Genomic DNA, 15,549 nt, shown 5'->3' on the forward strand with positions numbered 1-15,549 from the left:
TAATGTAGATAGTAATGTAAATAATGTAAATAGTAATGTTAAAATAAGATAAATAGTATAAATAATCCAAGTAATGAAAGTAATGAAAGCAAGTAATAATAGAATAATATCAAGGTTTCAATCAAGAGTAATCGGTGTGCCAATGAGCCGGATTGGAATCACCAATTTCTCGATCAAACAATGAATGAGTGAGTGAATGAATCAATCAGCCGCCATCAACTAACACACATTTTATTCCATTTTCAGCATACCTGAAGCGGCGCAGGAAGAAGTTAAGGAAGGAGGGAGGGGCTTTCATACGACTCTTTTCAAAGCTATCCAACTTTAATCATCATCTAATAAGCCAAAAGCCCTCCAAGCCCCCCCTCACAAGCCATCAACATCTTCCGCCCACTTTAGAAAGCAACAATGTGCACGCGTCCGTACTGTACTGTGCTTGTGCTGTATTATACCTAGGATACTGTGCTGTGCTGTGTATCTTTCTATTCCCAGCTTGCCCAGCCCTCAACCAGATAGTGAAATGGCCGAGACTCCGACTTTTATCGCTCACTCACTGATATTGTCCGGCTTTCCCGAATGCGTCCTTCGAAATGTTGGTTGGTTGCATTGGCAGCATGGATAAGCGATGAAAATGGAATGCAAATGATACAAGTGCAAGCTGACAGCAAAATGCAAATCGTTCATCGTGAACCGTTCAGGAGAGTGGGAGTCTAGGTCTTTAAAGATAAAAATCAAGGTCATGATCATATGTCAGAAGTCATAGGTTAGGTTAGGTGAGATGGTTAAGTGTGAATGTGATGAGTATAAAGGCTGAGATTATTGGTTGCTACATGATTAGGTTTGAACCTACTTATGGCTGGCAATGTCTCTGTGAAGGCCTGGTGGAGGATGGAAGAGAAAAAAAAAGTGTAAAGTGGGGATCGATGGAAGATCTCGACATGGAAGCGGGTAAATGGGAGGAAGGGAATGGAAGCATGTATGGAGAAGAATTCAATCGATTGATTCCTGCAACATCTACAACACATCTTCCCTCACGTTGACAACACAGTTCAATCTATTAATAACTACTTTGGTTGGCTGAACATGTGGTCACGTATATTTCTGAGGAGAAATGGATACACATCGACTGAGGCTGATGTACCCCTTCATTCGACCGTGGCCGTCGTGGTCGTGATGATTCACTTCGGGTGCGTTGGTGGTGGGTAAGGCCGCCCCTTTTTCCAGTTTCTCCGACACGGGGAGATACTGCAACGGACCATTCTCAAACGACCATGTCACTCATTCATGTCGGTGAATGCTCAGTCGTGGTCAAATATCCGCTTCTCTACCTATGCCTTCGCTTGCCTGGACTGCCTGATGAAGGGGTACAGTGATCTGGAACTTGGTCAGTAGAATGAGAGTGGTACGAAGAATCATCTTAGACTAGTCTAATAAAACATACCCTCGAGGAGAGATGTCGGCAGATATGGAGTACATCGTCACGGATGTATGCGGAAGGCCGAAGTAGGTAAGGTACCTACAATACATATGTATCTAGTGAGATAGGCATCTTTGAGATCCAGTCGCCCAGGTCCGTAAGAGCCGAAAGCGACAGGACGATCGAAGTCTACCGGCCATGAATTATCTAAATCGGGACACTTGAAACCTCCTTGAACGGAAGGAAGCACAATTGCATAACTAATTTTACGTGCCTGGCCAAGATCAAGACATTGCAAAATTGTGTCGTGATATTTTTCTACCTCATTTCGCATTCTAGGGTTCGGCATCTTTGTATTGCAGATAAATGATGCATGGAAAAATTTCTTCATACTTTCCGACCTCGCAGTTGCATATTATTTCACATATAGTTTTTGGTCGGACTTCTGAACACAACAAATGTATCACTGACTCGGGGAATTAATTCCTTTCCATGCAATGTTCAACGTCCTGCAAAGCCACTATCACACAATAGTGCCAATCCCCACCATTCAATGTCCTGTCACCTGCCAATTGTAGATCCAGTCTCTGTTTTGCTTCCGGGAGTGCAACGGGTAGGGGAAAAACGTTCTCAAGGTAGTACTGCGTACAGTCACATATGAAGGGGTTGAGGTTTGGCATCACACACATCCATATCCTCTTGGGAAACTGCCACATATATGTGTGTATATATATTTATATATATATATATATTTGTGCAGTAAAAAAATGCCATGTACCTAGGATAAGTTGCATGAACTCAATGGCCGTGCTCGGGTCCTTCACCTGATTTCGTCCACGTTGGGACAATAAAACACTGGGGGCCCTTTGTAATTTCTCTCGTCTCCCTGCTTTCGATGACGACAAGAAAGTGTGCTAGGGAGAGAGAGTTTTCTCTATCGATCACTTGCATGAAGTTAGGACTTGCGTCCGTTTTGTTTGCGAGGGGCCTCCGAAAAGACGCAATTCTAAAGTATAATTGTTGACGAAATATGCTGGGCAAGGGATTAAATGGGAACTAATTTAAATCCAGATCACGAACGTGAGGTTATTGTGTGAGGGATCATGGTGACCCTTCTCTTACCTTATCTTGAAGTATCAAGGATATTCCTCACCCCAGGGTTGAGGGTTCGAGGAAGTCATGTACATACATTCGCATTCGTACTGGTCTGCTGGAGACTTCCTGCAACATATGCAAGATTCTTCACCTCAGCCCCGTTTTCATTGCGTATGAGACGATAATACTCAAATTGCGCGCAGCGAGCAAGGCTGTCAGTCAAAATCATAAACATCATTATTATTACATGTCAACCTCAATATTGGTCTTCGCCTTGCTGGCGCCTGTTAGTTTGTTGTGGTCCCTTGGTGGATGTTACTCCGCTCAACCCACTTTGAATAGCTTTTCAAACGCACATTACTCGTTGACATGCAGATGATGATGAGGATCAACGAGGCATGGGTGAAGCCTGTAGCTCTAGATCACGTCCATACTAGTCCCCTTGAGCAGTTTTCTCAAACTGTCAAAATCTAAAAGTCTCGAGTTAAGCATCAGCCAAGGAGTGGATGATGTTACGATGCATTGATGATGGAGGGGTAAGGGAAGCAAGGTCACTCATCCTAGATAGGCCAGTTGGGTGCAGCACATGCCACCAGGTGTTCACTGCCGTCCCGTTGTAGTATCCCCAACTTGCAAACATGGGTACTTCTGCAACATGTGTAAATTGTACATGACAACAATATTAAAGGTACATGGGAATATGTCGCTCCCCATGCTATACCACTCGGGGAGGCAGAGTTCGTACTTCCGCACCCAGATTCAAACGATGTTTGGTAACGTAGAAAATGCCAGAGCTCATCTAGAATTTTCATGGCGGGTCGTCCCGTTATCTCAAGGGCAGGAGGAGTGGAAGCGTATAGGTTAAAATGATGGTGTGAAATTGCTCTGTTAATCTTCCTTCAATTTCGGCCATATGATGGGAATAAATGAACATGGATGCAGTGGTGTAATATATCGAGGCGTATGTTAGTATGACATAAACGAGTAAAGCTAGCAGAGGAGATAACGCAGCCATATTGAGGCTATTATCTTTCTATCTTAATTTCCATACGCGAAATACGAACTTTAGCCTTGACTATTTGTTGGAAGCAGAAGACTGTACGAGCGAAATGATCACATATTGACTAATAAGTTATAACACTACCACCTACATCGCTGCATACCGTAGTTGAGAGTAGTACGTACAAATAGCATGTACCTAGGTAGTTATGTAGTGGCTAATGATATCCATCCAAGATAATAGGCAGGCCGGAGGATTCTTCGAGACACCACGGATAATTCGACATCAAATAAGAGTAGCAATCTATTTGTTCACATTATTTTAACCTTCTCCACACTCTTCGCACGGCGTGAACTCACGGACTCGGCCTCGACCATAGTGTCCACTATTCTTAGCTCTTTTAGATTTTGTACTATGTAGTCAGCATATTAGAATCAAGGTCACCAAGCTCACCAAGGTATTCCGACCCCGCTCGTCAAGTCAATTGGTGTGTCTCACTTTGTTTCTGTGCCGAAAAATCTACCCACGACCCTGTCTGCCAAAATAGTAAGTAATGTTATTTGTGATACGGACTTTCAGCGAGTCATCTCATATCTCTCGCTTTCTTCCAATCCGCTATCCGTTAATCCATTAATAAATCATGTATTAGAATTAGACTCGGAATCCATGACTGATGGGGAATAAATTCATATCAAGGCGGCAAATGCGTGAATTGAGCAGAATAACTTAACTTTCAAGCTTCGTATTGGTTTTTGGTAGTCAATGAACTGGGGGGTATCGTATTACCTATATCTATCTACTATCGAGCAGAGAAGACGTTGAGCATATGTCAAGCATGCTCAGGATATTTGTTCCTCCGAGACAAACGAACCGGTCGGGAGAGTCGTCTCTTACGTCTACTGGAGGCTCGGACGATGATCCGATACAGTACCTCACATATCGACAGGATCAGGAATTTCTTGGCTGACCTAAGCTAGCTATGGGTAATATCCAGATCAAATTGCATAAAGTTAAATGGGGGAGGGAGAACGACATGGAAAATGGGTGAACTAGCTACAACCTTGAAAATTGATGAATGGTTACCACAACACATGATGTGAGAGTTTTGAGTAGTGATAGCTTCGCCACGAGCCCTTTTCCCGGATGTATCAAAGTATTCGATGGCTGATGTTTTCTTATTTTCTTAGATGGTCATCCTCCGCTCGTGATGGTTCTGACTTTTCAGTAACTTTTCTCTTAACGTATGATTTGCCAATGTTTTGATTTGATATTTGTTTGTAGTGTTCGGCTTTATGAGGGAGATCATGACCATCCTTCCCTCCACCGAAATGCCCCTCTTTGCAGACGCGAAAAAAGGTGAAGGGTTCATCATGCTCATCATTTCATGCCGTGACACCCTGGCCTATATCTATGGCTTTAGGTCGAACTACGGCCACCTTTTGGCGGTTGCATTCGAGGTGACAGACTTTGGAGAAAATTAGAGTCGTGGAGGGAGGTTGATCAAATTTCGACAACCGAAACGCCTCGTTGTTGAGTCTTCCCTGTAGAAAGACTGGAGAAGGACATGAAGCTTCGGATCATATTCGCTAAATGTTGATGAAAGTGTGGAAGGCGTCTTTGAGAAAGCTAAGATTTCCCAAAACAGGCGCCTGCAGCGGCCGATGTGTTTTCGTTATAAAATAACCCTGTCGACCACAATTGCGCAAATGACAGGCCAAATAGCTAGCACCGAGCGAAGATAACTGGTCTGATTTGTAAAGGCAATTTTATCAAGCATAAAAGCAGGCAATATTATAGGTCGTCGACAGGCATCTTGTCCCTTTTCGCAGGTACATTTGAATTTTGCACACCTAGTTCTTATCCCATTCATCCCATCCATACCTAGATGATTCTATTCGAGTCGACGGTCCATAGAAAAGACCAAGATAGGAATTGAAAAGATTCGGCCATGACAGCTTGAACCACATGAATTCAGGAATTGGAGTCGAATCCTATCACACATTAGTTTCCTAGTAAGCCATTGACCACTCAAGCTCTCGACAAAATATGATATACGCGTTGCAAAAAATGATATAGATTTCTCGTTGCTTCCAAGTTCCCTCTGTCAAGTACCATATCAGACAGATGTTGATGTATCCATGTACCACTAGCTACCACACGCATTTCCCGTTCCGTTCTTCCATACTAGAGTACTTTTACTACTTTTCTAGGTATCGTGAACCTATGCAGACCCTGAGCATTTCTAAACCACTCCTACATCCTACACCTGGGCAAATCCACCTAGCGCACACCACCACAGGTCCACCACAAAGATTCATTCTCTCCCACAATCCACAATCCACAATCCACAATGCCCACCACACGCGCTTGAGGTCCAATTTTAATTATTTTAAATTCTTACAGTCTGACATATCGAGTTAGCCGGGACACCATTTGGATTCATTTCATCAATTTCCATCAATTTCCCCTCCGTTGTTACAAAAAGTGGCGCCCGGCAAGCGTTACTGAACCGAGTGTCATTCAACAACTGATGAAGGGGGATAATCGACTCGACTACTGTAGCAAGCTTAGATAGCCGGACGGAACTAGACCACTGTACTATTTATTACTCTGTTCGAAAATACTAATACTCGAAAATCAAAAAATACATTAACCTTTTATTCCGAGTATTATTTGTTTATGAAATTCTCCCGCCTTTTTTCTTGACTTCCCAAAACAATTCATCCAACAAACCTTCTCACCACCCCACCCCCAGTAAAATACCCAGAATGTACAAGTACATCCCAAAGCTTAATAGACCCAGGCCAGTTCTGGTACTAAATGGCTCGATTGATTGTCATCCATCATATTCATGGAATGGCTCAAACGGCTCAAATGGGCACACCAGGCGCACAATGCTCGCAGAAGTTAACAAGCGCTGCTATTTGTCTCCAGATTTTGATCCACTCTTCCGTCTCGATCCCTGATTCCCTGATGCGTCCGTCCCAGTCTTCCTAATAATTGCTAACGCTTAACTTGCCATGTAGCAGAAGACAAGGTCAAGAGGAAAAAATATAACTGCTCGGGTCCAGCCGTATGGTCGTCTTGTTGGTTCAGTCCTATATAGACCTCGTCCAGACCCCTAATCCACATCGAAGCAGTATGACATCTCATCGTCTTTCTCTTCTATCGTGGTAGTGTGTCCTTCTTGTTTCAAGGGAACTGGCTCCTCGCAACTGTATATTTATCCAATTGAACTCAGGTACATCAGGATGACAGTCGTTTGGTGATCTCTTCGTCTCTATTGTCCTTCGTTGGTTGCTTGAATATATATCTACATATATCTATATATATTGGCAGGTTTCTTGGGAAAAGTTTTTTTGTATTTTGATCTTTGGAAGCAAACAAAATAAAGAACTACCTGGTAATACATACATACATACCCTTTACCACTTTTCGAGGATTTTCATGGCTGGATTCCAGTGAAATCACTTTTCCTCCCAAAGAAAGAAGATTTTCTACCTTAATTTTTCTGAGATACGAAGAATTGTTTCTACCTGACGGGCAAACACACATTCAACCCAAGCTCACTCCTTCCTTGACGACCTCTCCGTTTTCGCGCATCACCACCACCATTCCTACCACCACCACAAACTGCCCTCGAGACCCTTCTTTACACGTCCTCCCTCCACGACATATACCGGCATCATTTGACCAACATCGAAGACATCGGCCCCCATCTTGTCTCCATACCTTGCACTCCGCCCTCTTTGAAGAAGCCGAGAAATCGATGGAATCCTATCATACATGTGTTGCGGGTCTTCTATAAAATTCTTCATTATCTCCAATCGGTTCATAATCGCTCACTTGCACAAACATTTTTTCGTCCTCTTTAATCGCTATTCTAAAAGACGTCCCTTCCCCCGTTCTCTTGTTTGAAACACTATACGAGTCTTACACACCAAATTCGGTTTGCCACTTTCTTACGCCTACACTTCGCAAAATACTATACCCACTCAAGTCATCCCGTGTGACGTTGATTTTTACCTCACTTGACCTCTGTGGACCGTGTCTAAAGAGAGCTCCTTATACTCCTCAGCATTATACCCTACCACCTTAGTCTTGAGTAGCAAATATGGCTTTGCCTAGTCCAGACATATGGCAGTGGGCCTTCCTAATATTGTGGTAAGTTTATAGAGTTCTCCCCGAGCCGCCTGCCCCACTGCTATTTCCATTCCTGCGCCACAAAATGTGAGAACTAATCGAGGGTACAAACAGGCTCCATCGTTACGTCAGATTCATCGTCAATACAATCAGCCATTGGGTTTACAGAACAGTGCCAATCCCTTCCAATCCTTCTTTCACATCCAAAGACGTGAGCGTCATAATACCTACGATCCATAACAATTTCGATGAGTTGAGAGATTCTCTGCAGAGTATCCTCGCATGTCAACCAGCCGAGCTTATTCTTGTCACGACAGCCGACAAATACCAGAAGCTGCAGTACTTCTCCAAGTCCTTGGAAGCCAACAATGTCAGTGTGTACTTTGCACCAATCGCCAACAAACGAATTCAAGTATGCGAAGTTATTCCTAAAGTGAAGACGCGCATCTTGGTTATGGCAGACGACGATGTCACGTGGCCAAGAACAATCCTACCCTGGTTACTTGCACCTTTCGAGGATGCAAAGATTGGTGGTGTTGGGCCATGTCAACGAGTCAAGCGAGTACGCGAGGGTACCTTTGCCGAGCGTGCCTTCAATTGGCTTGGAGCTGCTTATATTGAAAGGCGCAACTTTGAAATTTCGGCTACCCATGGTATTGATGGTGGAACATCCTGCATGTCTGGGCGAACTTGTGCATTCAGGTCCGAGATTCTGCAAAGTCCTCTTTTCTTGGATGGATTCAAGACTGAAAGATGGGGTCAATATCAACTCAATGCAGATGATGACAACTTTGTCACGAGATGGCTTGTCGCAAACCAATGGTCGACTTGGATTCAATACAATCGAGAGTGCGAGATTGAGACGACCCTGGAGAATAATTTTAAATACTTGTATCAATGCTCGAGGTGGGCTCGCAGCAATTGGAGAAGTAACTATACCAGCTTAGTCACCGAGAGACATGTTTGGCAGTAAGTCGGAATCCATTCCGGTCACGAGGAGAATGTTTTGCTGATCATGTACGTGTAGTCAACAACCGTGGTGTGTGTATGCTTTGCATATTGCCACTTTTACCTCCCTGTCCTTCGCCTTTGATCCTCTCATCATCTTCCTTTCATTCAAGGCTACTGCATCTTGGTCTTCGCACCATCAAATAATTGCAGTAATTGCTCAATTGGTATTCATGCTTATAACAAAGGTTGTGAAGTTGATCGGTCTTTTCATTCGAGAACCAAAAGATATTGGATTTCTTCCCGTCTCCATTCTGTTTGGATACTTTCACGGATGGATAAAACTGTATGCACTGCTGACACTTCGGATGGTAAGCTAAGATCCCCGCTCTCACATGTTCTCCCACTTGGGTTTTTTCCTTTCAATCTTAGATGCTAATAATCCTTGCACAGACTTCGTGGGGTAGCCGTGCAGACGGAGATGCCAATGATAGCCACCGTATGAGTCCTCGGGCGCGCCGCAGCGAAAGCATCACACTTCCACCGGGCAACCACCCCGGCCTCGTCCGCTACAAAGACGAGGTACAAGTGGGAGCACCAGAGACATTCGAGAAATCACATCACACCTCCTGTTCCGAAAAATCTAGTTGCGCAATTGCACCGGAGCCTGACCTCTACCCCCGCCTGGATGATGTATACGATGAATTTTTCATCGACGAGAGCAATCTCGACTCAGCTTCCGACACCTCTTACGATCCAAACGATTCCCATGATGATGATGTCTTTCTTTCTCATTAATTTCTTGATGAGGCAGTTGTAGAAAAGGTACCCCTGAGACGCTAGTGCAGCATTGTCCCGAGGGTGGTCGCCTTTCTACTGTTTGTCATTTACATGCGTTGTCTACTGTTTCAACGTATCTTCGAATTTCCGGCCGGGCGTACGCGCGCGTGCATTCAGCATATTGACGATTGAAAAGATTACCTGGGTTATTGGTTCACACGCAAGATATATTTGCGCATTTTCTCGGAGTTTTATCTCTCACTTCCCTTTACCTGAGAAGAGATGAGAAGGCATAGTAGTTGCTTTAGGATATAAGTTATATAAGTTGCTTTAGGTTGTCGATGTACATACGCACATCCCACACCTCGAATTTGTCTACCCTTTTTTTTTTTTTTTTTTTTTTTTTTTTTTTTTTTCCTTTTTTTATCTTTGTGTCTTCATTCTCCTTCTGAATTTGATATATCTTTCCATTTTTTCTTTTATTTACTAGGATGGAAAAAAAAATAGGTCTCCAAAAGTGTCACTGGCGGGCTTTACGGACGGCCTCGAAAAAGAAAAAAATCCTTTCCGGAATCTCATTTCTTGTCATTTCATTTCATTTCACACTCATTTTATTCTCTTTTCCTTATCACTTAATCATCAGGATGGATAAATTGGAACAAGGAAGACTCTATACAGAGATCCACAAGTCAATGGGGAAATAGGTTCTATGAGAAAAAAATTTTATGGCCATGGAAGCGAAGACATCACAGTGATCCGATTTGATCTGATTTAATCCGATTTAATCAAAACCATGTAGAATAGAAAGATAATTTCAAATGGCATATGGATGAGATGTGATGATCTGTAAGGGAGATTGGAGGCCCGCAGACATGTTGTATGTGGTTTGGATATTCAATATCAATTATCGTTCGTTTCTCCCACCAAGACCATTCATTAACTGGAACTGAAGATGGATGGATGGATGGATGCGTGTGACCCCCAAATTCATCAACGACCCATATATTTTGGCACGCTCTCACCCTCTCACTCATACACGATTTGCGCGCCCTATGAAAAATTACTCAGTCATCGCAACAGGACCAAACGTTTCATACGTACATGAGGACCCTGTGTGGGAAATCTTTGGTAAAGAATCGCGATTGAGAAACGCTCTTCTTCGGCGTGACCGATCATCATCAATGCCAGGTGCCAGAGTCTGCCGAATGCGGGCGGGCCTGGAAGAAAATTAAACCAAGGCTGCGTAAGATGAAACGGTTAGATAATGAGAGTGAGGCAGGTTTGAAATGCTAGCTAGCTAGCTAGGCTATGTGTAACGCATACGCATGTATGTTTGTACTTCTACCTGCATATGCTTGAATGACATTGACATATTTCTTGGCATGGGCATGTCTAATCGGATGTTACCCAGTAGTGGAGATATGTTTTGTTCGATCTAGGTTATTTTGAGATTTTGAAGGATTCATAAAAAGATGGAGGATGTCGAATTGGGAAGAGATGGTGTGAAAGGGTAAATTTAGAATTACGGTTTTGAGAAACTGGAAAAAAGAAGGGAAAAAAAGGTGGAAAGATATCGACACCAGAGTGAACAGACAGGTGTTCATCATTGATGAGTGTAGATGCGTGTATGTATATGCATGCATATGCAATGTATGAACAGGGGATGGGTAGAACATGAAAGGATTTGTGATTTGTGTGGGAGGGGAGGCACTGGGGTATTGAGTGATTACCCAGGTATTTATGTGGCCTTTCATTATGTTCTGGACCGAGGTGGATATGAGTGATGAAGAAACCAGGTAGGTATCTTTAAGCATATGGTATGCATGTCGTGGGATTTGTTTGTAGCTAATAGCACTTACCCCTTGCCTTAATGCGTTCGAGTAAATGCACCAAATTGTAAACGAAGAAACAAGAATTTGAATTAATAGGGACCATATCTGAATCCACGATTCTTACATCTTCCATTTCACACGGTATATGCATGATGAGACGGAAGTGTGAGCCAAACCGGTATTCGAATTTGTTCGGGACTGTTCACAAACGATGAGGGCGTCCGGGGATACACGGAAAACGGAGAAAAAACAAGAAAAGGGATCTTGCGTTGCAATCGGCAAATCTCTCATGCAATTACATACATTACATCCGAATGAGACTCGGCATCTAAATACCCTTTTCGTCAGTGGATGATGTTTTTCCAGAAGATCGGATGTTCGTTGCCAAGAAGGATATTTATCCGGGCCGGGACCGAAGTAAGGGTTGAATTCAAATGAATATATATAAATGAGGAACGCGATTGCCCCATTTGATTGTGGGGCCAAGTTGTGCTTCGACTCCTTCGAGTAAGTCAATTTGAGTATATACTATATTGTCATATGAATCATATGATGAGTGCAGCCAAATTTTCCTGGGAGTTATGCTCAAACTATAGTAATAGTAAAGTAATATCGGAAAGCAAGTAAGTGGAGTCGGAGGAGTGTGCAAGGGAGTGATGTTCACTGTTCAGGCTATTTCCAAAGTCAGCTGGTGATAGGTAAATTGTCATGTCCAAACCTCGTATGAATAATGAGTGACGAGGATCTAAAAATGGAAAATCGAATCACCATTTGAGCGACTCAGGTATTTGCTTGACTTTTGCTATATCAAGCATTTGATTGATACAGAAGATAAAATAGATGAAGAGAATAGAAATATCACATTCACACGCTGGCTTTGCTGAGTCCAGAACCGGAAAGCATTGGGTCCAATATGACGAAAACACGACAGATGATGCGCGATTATGGAGATGATTGGAGAAGGTGGGGGGACGGGGGCACACTCCGTGTTTGGCATTTTTGGCCAAGTGTGGGTTGCACAAAGTATGAGGTTTTCATACATCATATCAACGTCGAGGGTGTGTGAGTAAGGATTAGACACGCGAAGATGGATGTACAAACAAGAAGAGGCTGCTTGAAAAAGTTGAGAACTGTCAAAGTCCTATGTAACAAGCTTAAATCGGATGGACCTGCATCAATGGCGTCTAGGTGTTACCTGTGCTTCCTGGGAGAAAACGTATGTTTGTGAGGAAACAGCTTCGATATTTGTCATTAAAGATATTCCAAACATTTGAAGCCATTCAGTGTATTAGGAGGTAAGAGCGGCCTGCGGAGATAGTGTACAGTTTCTGGTGTGCTATGCATACCTAGTAATCACAACTGTTGGTGACGAAGAGATGATTTTACCGTGCTTCATCTAGCCTGATATACCTGCGCAGTCGACAAGGGCTCTATGGATATTATCGAATGGGGAAGGAAGCTGTGCAGAATACTACTTTGGCGAGATCCCCTTCGCTGATAATGAGGCATACATTCCACAAGGTAGTCATGAACCTACCTGTCAAAAGAATGCAGTTATATTGAAGCATGGTAACACAATGATTGCACGGTTCCAGGGGCATATTAAACTCTCAAGTCCATTTTTAGACGCGGCGGGGTGTTGTAGATAATGAACTAGACGGGGATTTAGTAATTGGGCCGACTTAAACTAGCTGCCGAGGAAAAAGCTCTTCGAATCACCCACTAGCTTCAATTGAATATCACGGTACGCGTATCAATTGGACCTTGTTCATTTGAATTGACCATTGAAATCAGGAGTATACGAGGTCTTCGATGCTCCGACTGAAGTCAATTGGGAAGACAAGACCTACTAAAAGGGCCATACGGCTCTTCGGTCAATGAAATACAATTTGCCGGCCGATTTAACTGTGGTTTTGCCGATCCACTGCTTTGTTATTAAATTCTGTGTTGGTAAAAACCATGATTTCATTTCTTATCGCGCCTTTCTCGGTCAATGGTTAAATCGAGACTCCAATCACCCTAGTTGATATGTGTATCCTTGGCCGTCATTAGCGTCCTGTTCCTAATCCATACGTAGTAAAAGGTGGATGCGCATGGAATCTCGGTCATAGTTCTTGAATCGTATCGTGCAGGAAGAAGAGAAACCTCGGCCTAGAACCAGAATATGGGAAGTCGTCATTGTCCAATGCAACTTTGGAAGATCAAGCATGAGTAGGGTTAGAGGACACGTTTTTATCCCGATTCAAGCACCGAGTACGGTGCATCGTAATAAAGTGCTTACAGCTGTGTTCTGTTATAATACAGGTAACAGAAGATACAAGACGGAAAGGCTGCCTTCAAGCTTTCTCCATCGAATCCAAGTGTGGTACCCTTGAAGTACCGCACCACGTGGCCTGAATCAACCCCACGCAGCAATGCATGAAATGCCGACATGTCTCACCCATATAAGGGTCCATTCGAGGTGCTCTGTTTGCAGGCTGTGGGAGATCGGATCGCACTCCCGTAGTTCCCCGGCACTTTCGAAGGACCCGCGTAGTGTATTAGCCTTCGCTTTCTACCCGTCCCGCTAGAAACACAATGTTCTCCTTCATGGCTAATGTGACTTCCCCTTGGCCAGTATAAACATAAGCGATTGTGTCAATCCATACTTTGGGGCTGGGTAAAGGGAGATCAATGGAATCGCCCTTCCGAATGTGTCCTGATAGCATCAAAGCCGCCAAAACCGGGAGATAATGTAAAGCATACTCTATGTCTGAATGAGTTGTTAGTCATGATGTACATGTCTTTGCTCATGAGATACTTACGGATTGGGACTGCCGCCTGATTGCTATTTGTCTGCGGTCTTAGCTGAGGGTGTACGGTCTCAAATTGCTTTAGAATAGGAATCTGCTGCAAAGACAATCGACGAAGCGTGCTAGTTCTTCTTAAAACTGTTGCGCCCGCTGCGTAATCTTGGTCTGGCCGAGATACCGGTAGGCTGTCTCGTAGTTCTCGAATGTCAAATTGTCTTTGTATCAAGAAGAGCTTTCGTTGACTCCTTTGGGTAGTACCCTGGCACGTATCGTCACCTGATCCGACGATCTAGGAGACTTATGGCCATCCTGTTCTTTTGTGGCCACTAAGCTTGGTCGCCGTAGACTGACAGCATTGACGAAAGCATCGGCGGTAGCAATATTTCCAAAATAAGCGTGGCCCCAAGTTTGTAAGCGGTCATGAGTATACTGGAACGGAACACGGTGCTTCGGAGCAAGGGATGCTGAAGTTTCGGAATGGTATTTGGCATCAGAAATTTTGACAGCAGAGGCCTCTTTTGGACCAGCAGTGTTGAGGTGAGTTTTGGATTTTTGTAGCTGTTCATCGGTGAATCGAAAATCAGGAACATTCTGTGAACTGGGCGCAGTTCTGGATGAAGATGGATTGCCTGACGATGTTGCGCCTACTGCCAAGGTCACCACTGTAGAATGTCTCCTGGGTATATCCCGCACTTGGGTCAAGCTACCACGCCACGACCACGCGTCGCCTTCCCGCCCTGTTGGTATCTGGTATTCCGAGGCATAAGCTTGTGCTGCCACTATGCTGGGACTTGGGAGTTGTGCGAGCGGGGAAATAGATCCAGAGGCTTGTGATAGAACCCCACGCTCACACTCACACTTTTGCACAGATTGGGGATGCATTCCTAGATGCCGCAACTTCTTATTCCGCGGACGAAAGATCTCCGGCATAGTGAGAAGGACTAGCCTTAGGAAAACTCGAATGGATACAAAAAGGGACAAACAAACGCTTAGCTCATAAAGACCCAGAATATTCGAGTAAACAAATGACAAGCGCAAATGAAAGTTGGTGATGACGGTGGTTCGCCCTTGTGCGGTCAAATAATATTGGCTCAATTGGTGAAGGAACTTCAAAAAGGGATTAAAGGCAGATTCATGAAGGAACCTGAACACTATATGATCCAGCAGAGAAAAGTATATATGAAGTGATATACCCACACTGACCTTAGTTGGATGAGACGTTTGCTACTCATGTTCAAAGGAGACGTGTTGCAGATTGTCTGAATCATCACATCCCTTAATTGACTCTCCTCATTCAACTTCGTAACATTAAAGCCTTCCATAGCCATAGAGACAAATCTACACAAGAAATATGTGAAATCCCATGGGCCCGAGACTTTCAAAGCTGGATGGCCACAAGTTTTGGATAGATACTCCGTGAGACTCAGCCTCGGGAATGTGTCTCAATTACATACGATATGATAGGCCGGATGTGATCTGAAACGTACATTTTCCGGTGGGCACAAAGGAGCCGTTCATCAGAAAGATTGATAATATGCGGGA

General features: G+C 43.8%; 7 protein-coding genes across 7 annotated transcripts; 4 read left to right on the forward strand and 3 right to left on the reverse strand.

The window, feature by feature from the left end:
• Positions 1-1,308: 1,308 nt before the first annotated feature.
• On the reverse strand, positions 1,309-1,766 carry SS1G_12323 (predicted protein; the record flags this gene model as incomplete). Its single annotated transcript, XM_001587243.1, has 2 exons — positions 1,309-1,374; positions 1,521-1,766. 2 exons carry the CDS (start codon positions 1,764-1,766, stop codon positions 1,309-1,311), a joined length of 312 nt encoding a protein of 103 aa, XP_001587293.1.
• A 1,384-nt stretch (positions 1,767-3,150) lies between these two features.
• On the forward strand, positions 3,151-3,377 carry SS1G_12324 (predicted protein; the record flags this gene model as incomplete). Its single annotated transcript, XM_001587244.1, has 2 exons — positions 3,151-3,171; positions 3,201-3,377. The coding sequence occupies 2 exons, from the start codon at positions 3,151-3,153 to the stop codon at positions 3,375-3,377; spliced, it is 198 nt and encodes a 65-aa protein (XP_001587294.1).
• Positions 3,378-6,332: 2,955 nt separating this feature from the next.
• SS1G_12325 (predicted protein) lies at positions 6,333-6,618 on the forward strand (the record flags this gene model as incomplete). The annotated part of the gene is made up of 2 exons (XM_001587245.1): positions 6,333-6,489; positions 6,542-6,618. The coding sequence occupies 2 exons, from the start codon at positions 6,333-6,335 to the stop codon at positions 6,616-6,618; spliced, it is 234 nt and encodes a 77-aa protein (XP_001587295.1).
• A 511-nt stretch (positions 6,619-7,129) lies between these two features.
• Positions 7,130-7,231, reverse strand: SS1G_12326 (predicted protein; the record flags this gene model as incomplete). The annotated part of the gene is made up of 1 exon (XM_001587246.1): positions 7,130-7,231. One exon carries the CDS (start codon positions 7,229-7,231, stop codon positions 7,130-7,132), a length of 102 nt encoding a protein of 33 aa, XP_001587296.1.
• A 395-nt stretch (positions 7,232-7,626) lies between these two features.
• SS1G_12327 (hypothetical protein) lies at positions 7,627-9,401 on the forward strand (the record flags this gene model as incomplete). The annotated part of the gene is made up of 4 exons (XM_001587247.1): positions 7,627-7,676; positions 7,770-8,624; positions 8,683-8,974; positions 9,057-9,401. The coding sequence occupies 4 exons, from the start codon at positions 7,627-7,629 to the stop codon at positions 9,399-9,401; spliced, it is 1,542 nt and encodes a 513-aa protein (XP_001587297.1).
• A 2,654-nt stretch (positions 9,402-12,055) lies between these two features.
• Positions 12,056-12,169, forward strand: SS1G_12328 (predicted protein; the record flags this gene model as incomplete). The annotated part of the gene is made up of 1 exon (XM_001587248.1): positions 12,056-12,169. One exon carries the CDS (start codon positions 12,056-12,058, stop codon positions 12,167-12,169), a length of 114 nt encoding a protein of 37 aa, XP_001587298.1.
• A 1,586-nt stretch (positions 12,170-13,755) lies between these two features.
• On the reverse strand, positions 13,756-15,335 carry SS1G_12329 (predicted protein; the record flags this gene model as incomplete). The annotated part of the gene is made up of 4 exons (XM_001587249.1): positions 13,756-13,961; positions 14,020-14,050; positions 14,359-14,683; positions 15,211-15,335. The coding sequence occupies 4 exons, from the start codon at positions 15,333-15,335 to the stop codon at positions 13,756-13,758; spliced, it is 687 nt and encodes a 228-aa protein (XP_001587299.1).
• Between the last annotated feature and the right edge of the window lie 214 nt (positions 15,336-15,549).

Source organism: Sclerotinia sclerotiorum, genomic scaffold (genome assembly GCF_000146945.2).
Source record: "Sclerotinia sclerotiorum 1980 UF-70 scaffold_19 genomic scaffold, whole genome shotgun sequence".
Lineage (NCBI taxonomy): Eukaryota > Fungi > Ascomycota > Leotiomycetes > Helotiales > Sclerotiniaceae > Sclerotinia > Sclerotinia sclerotiorum.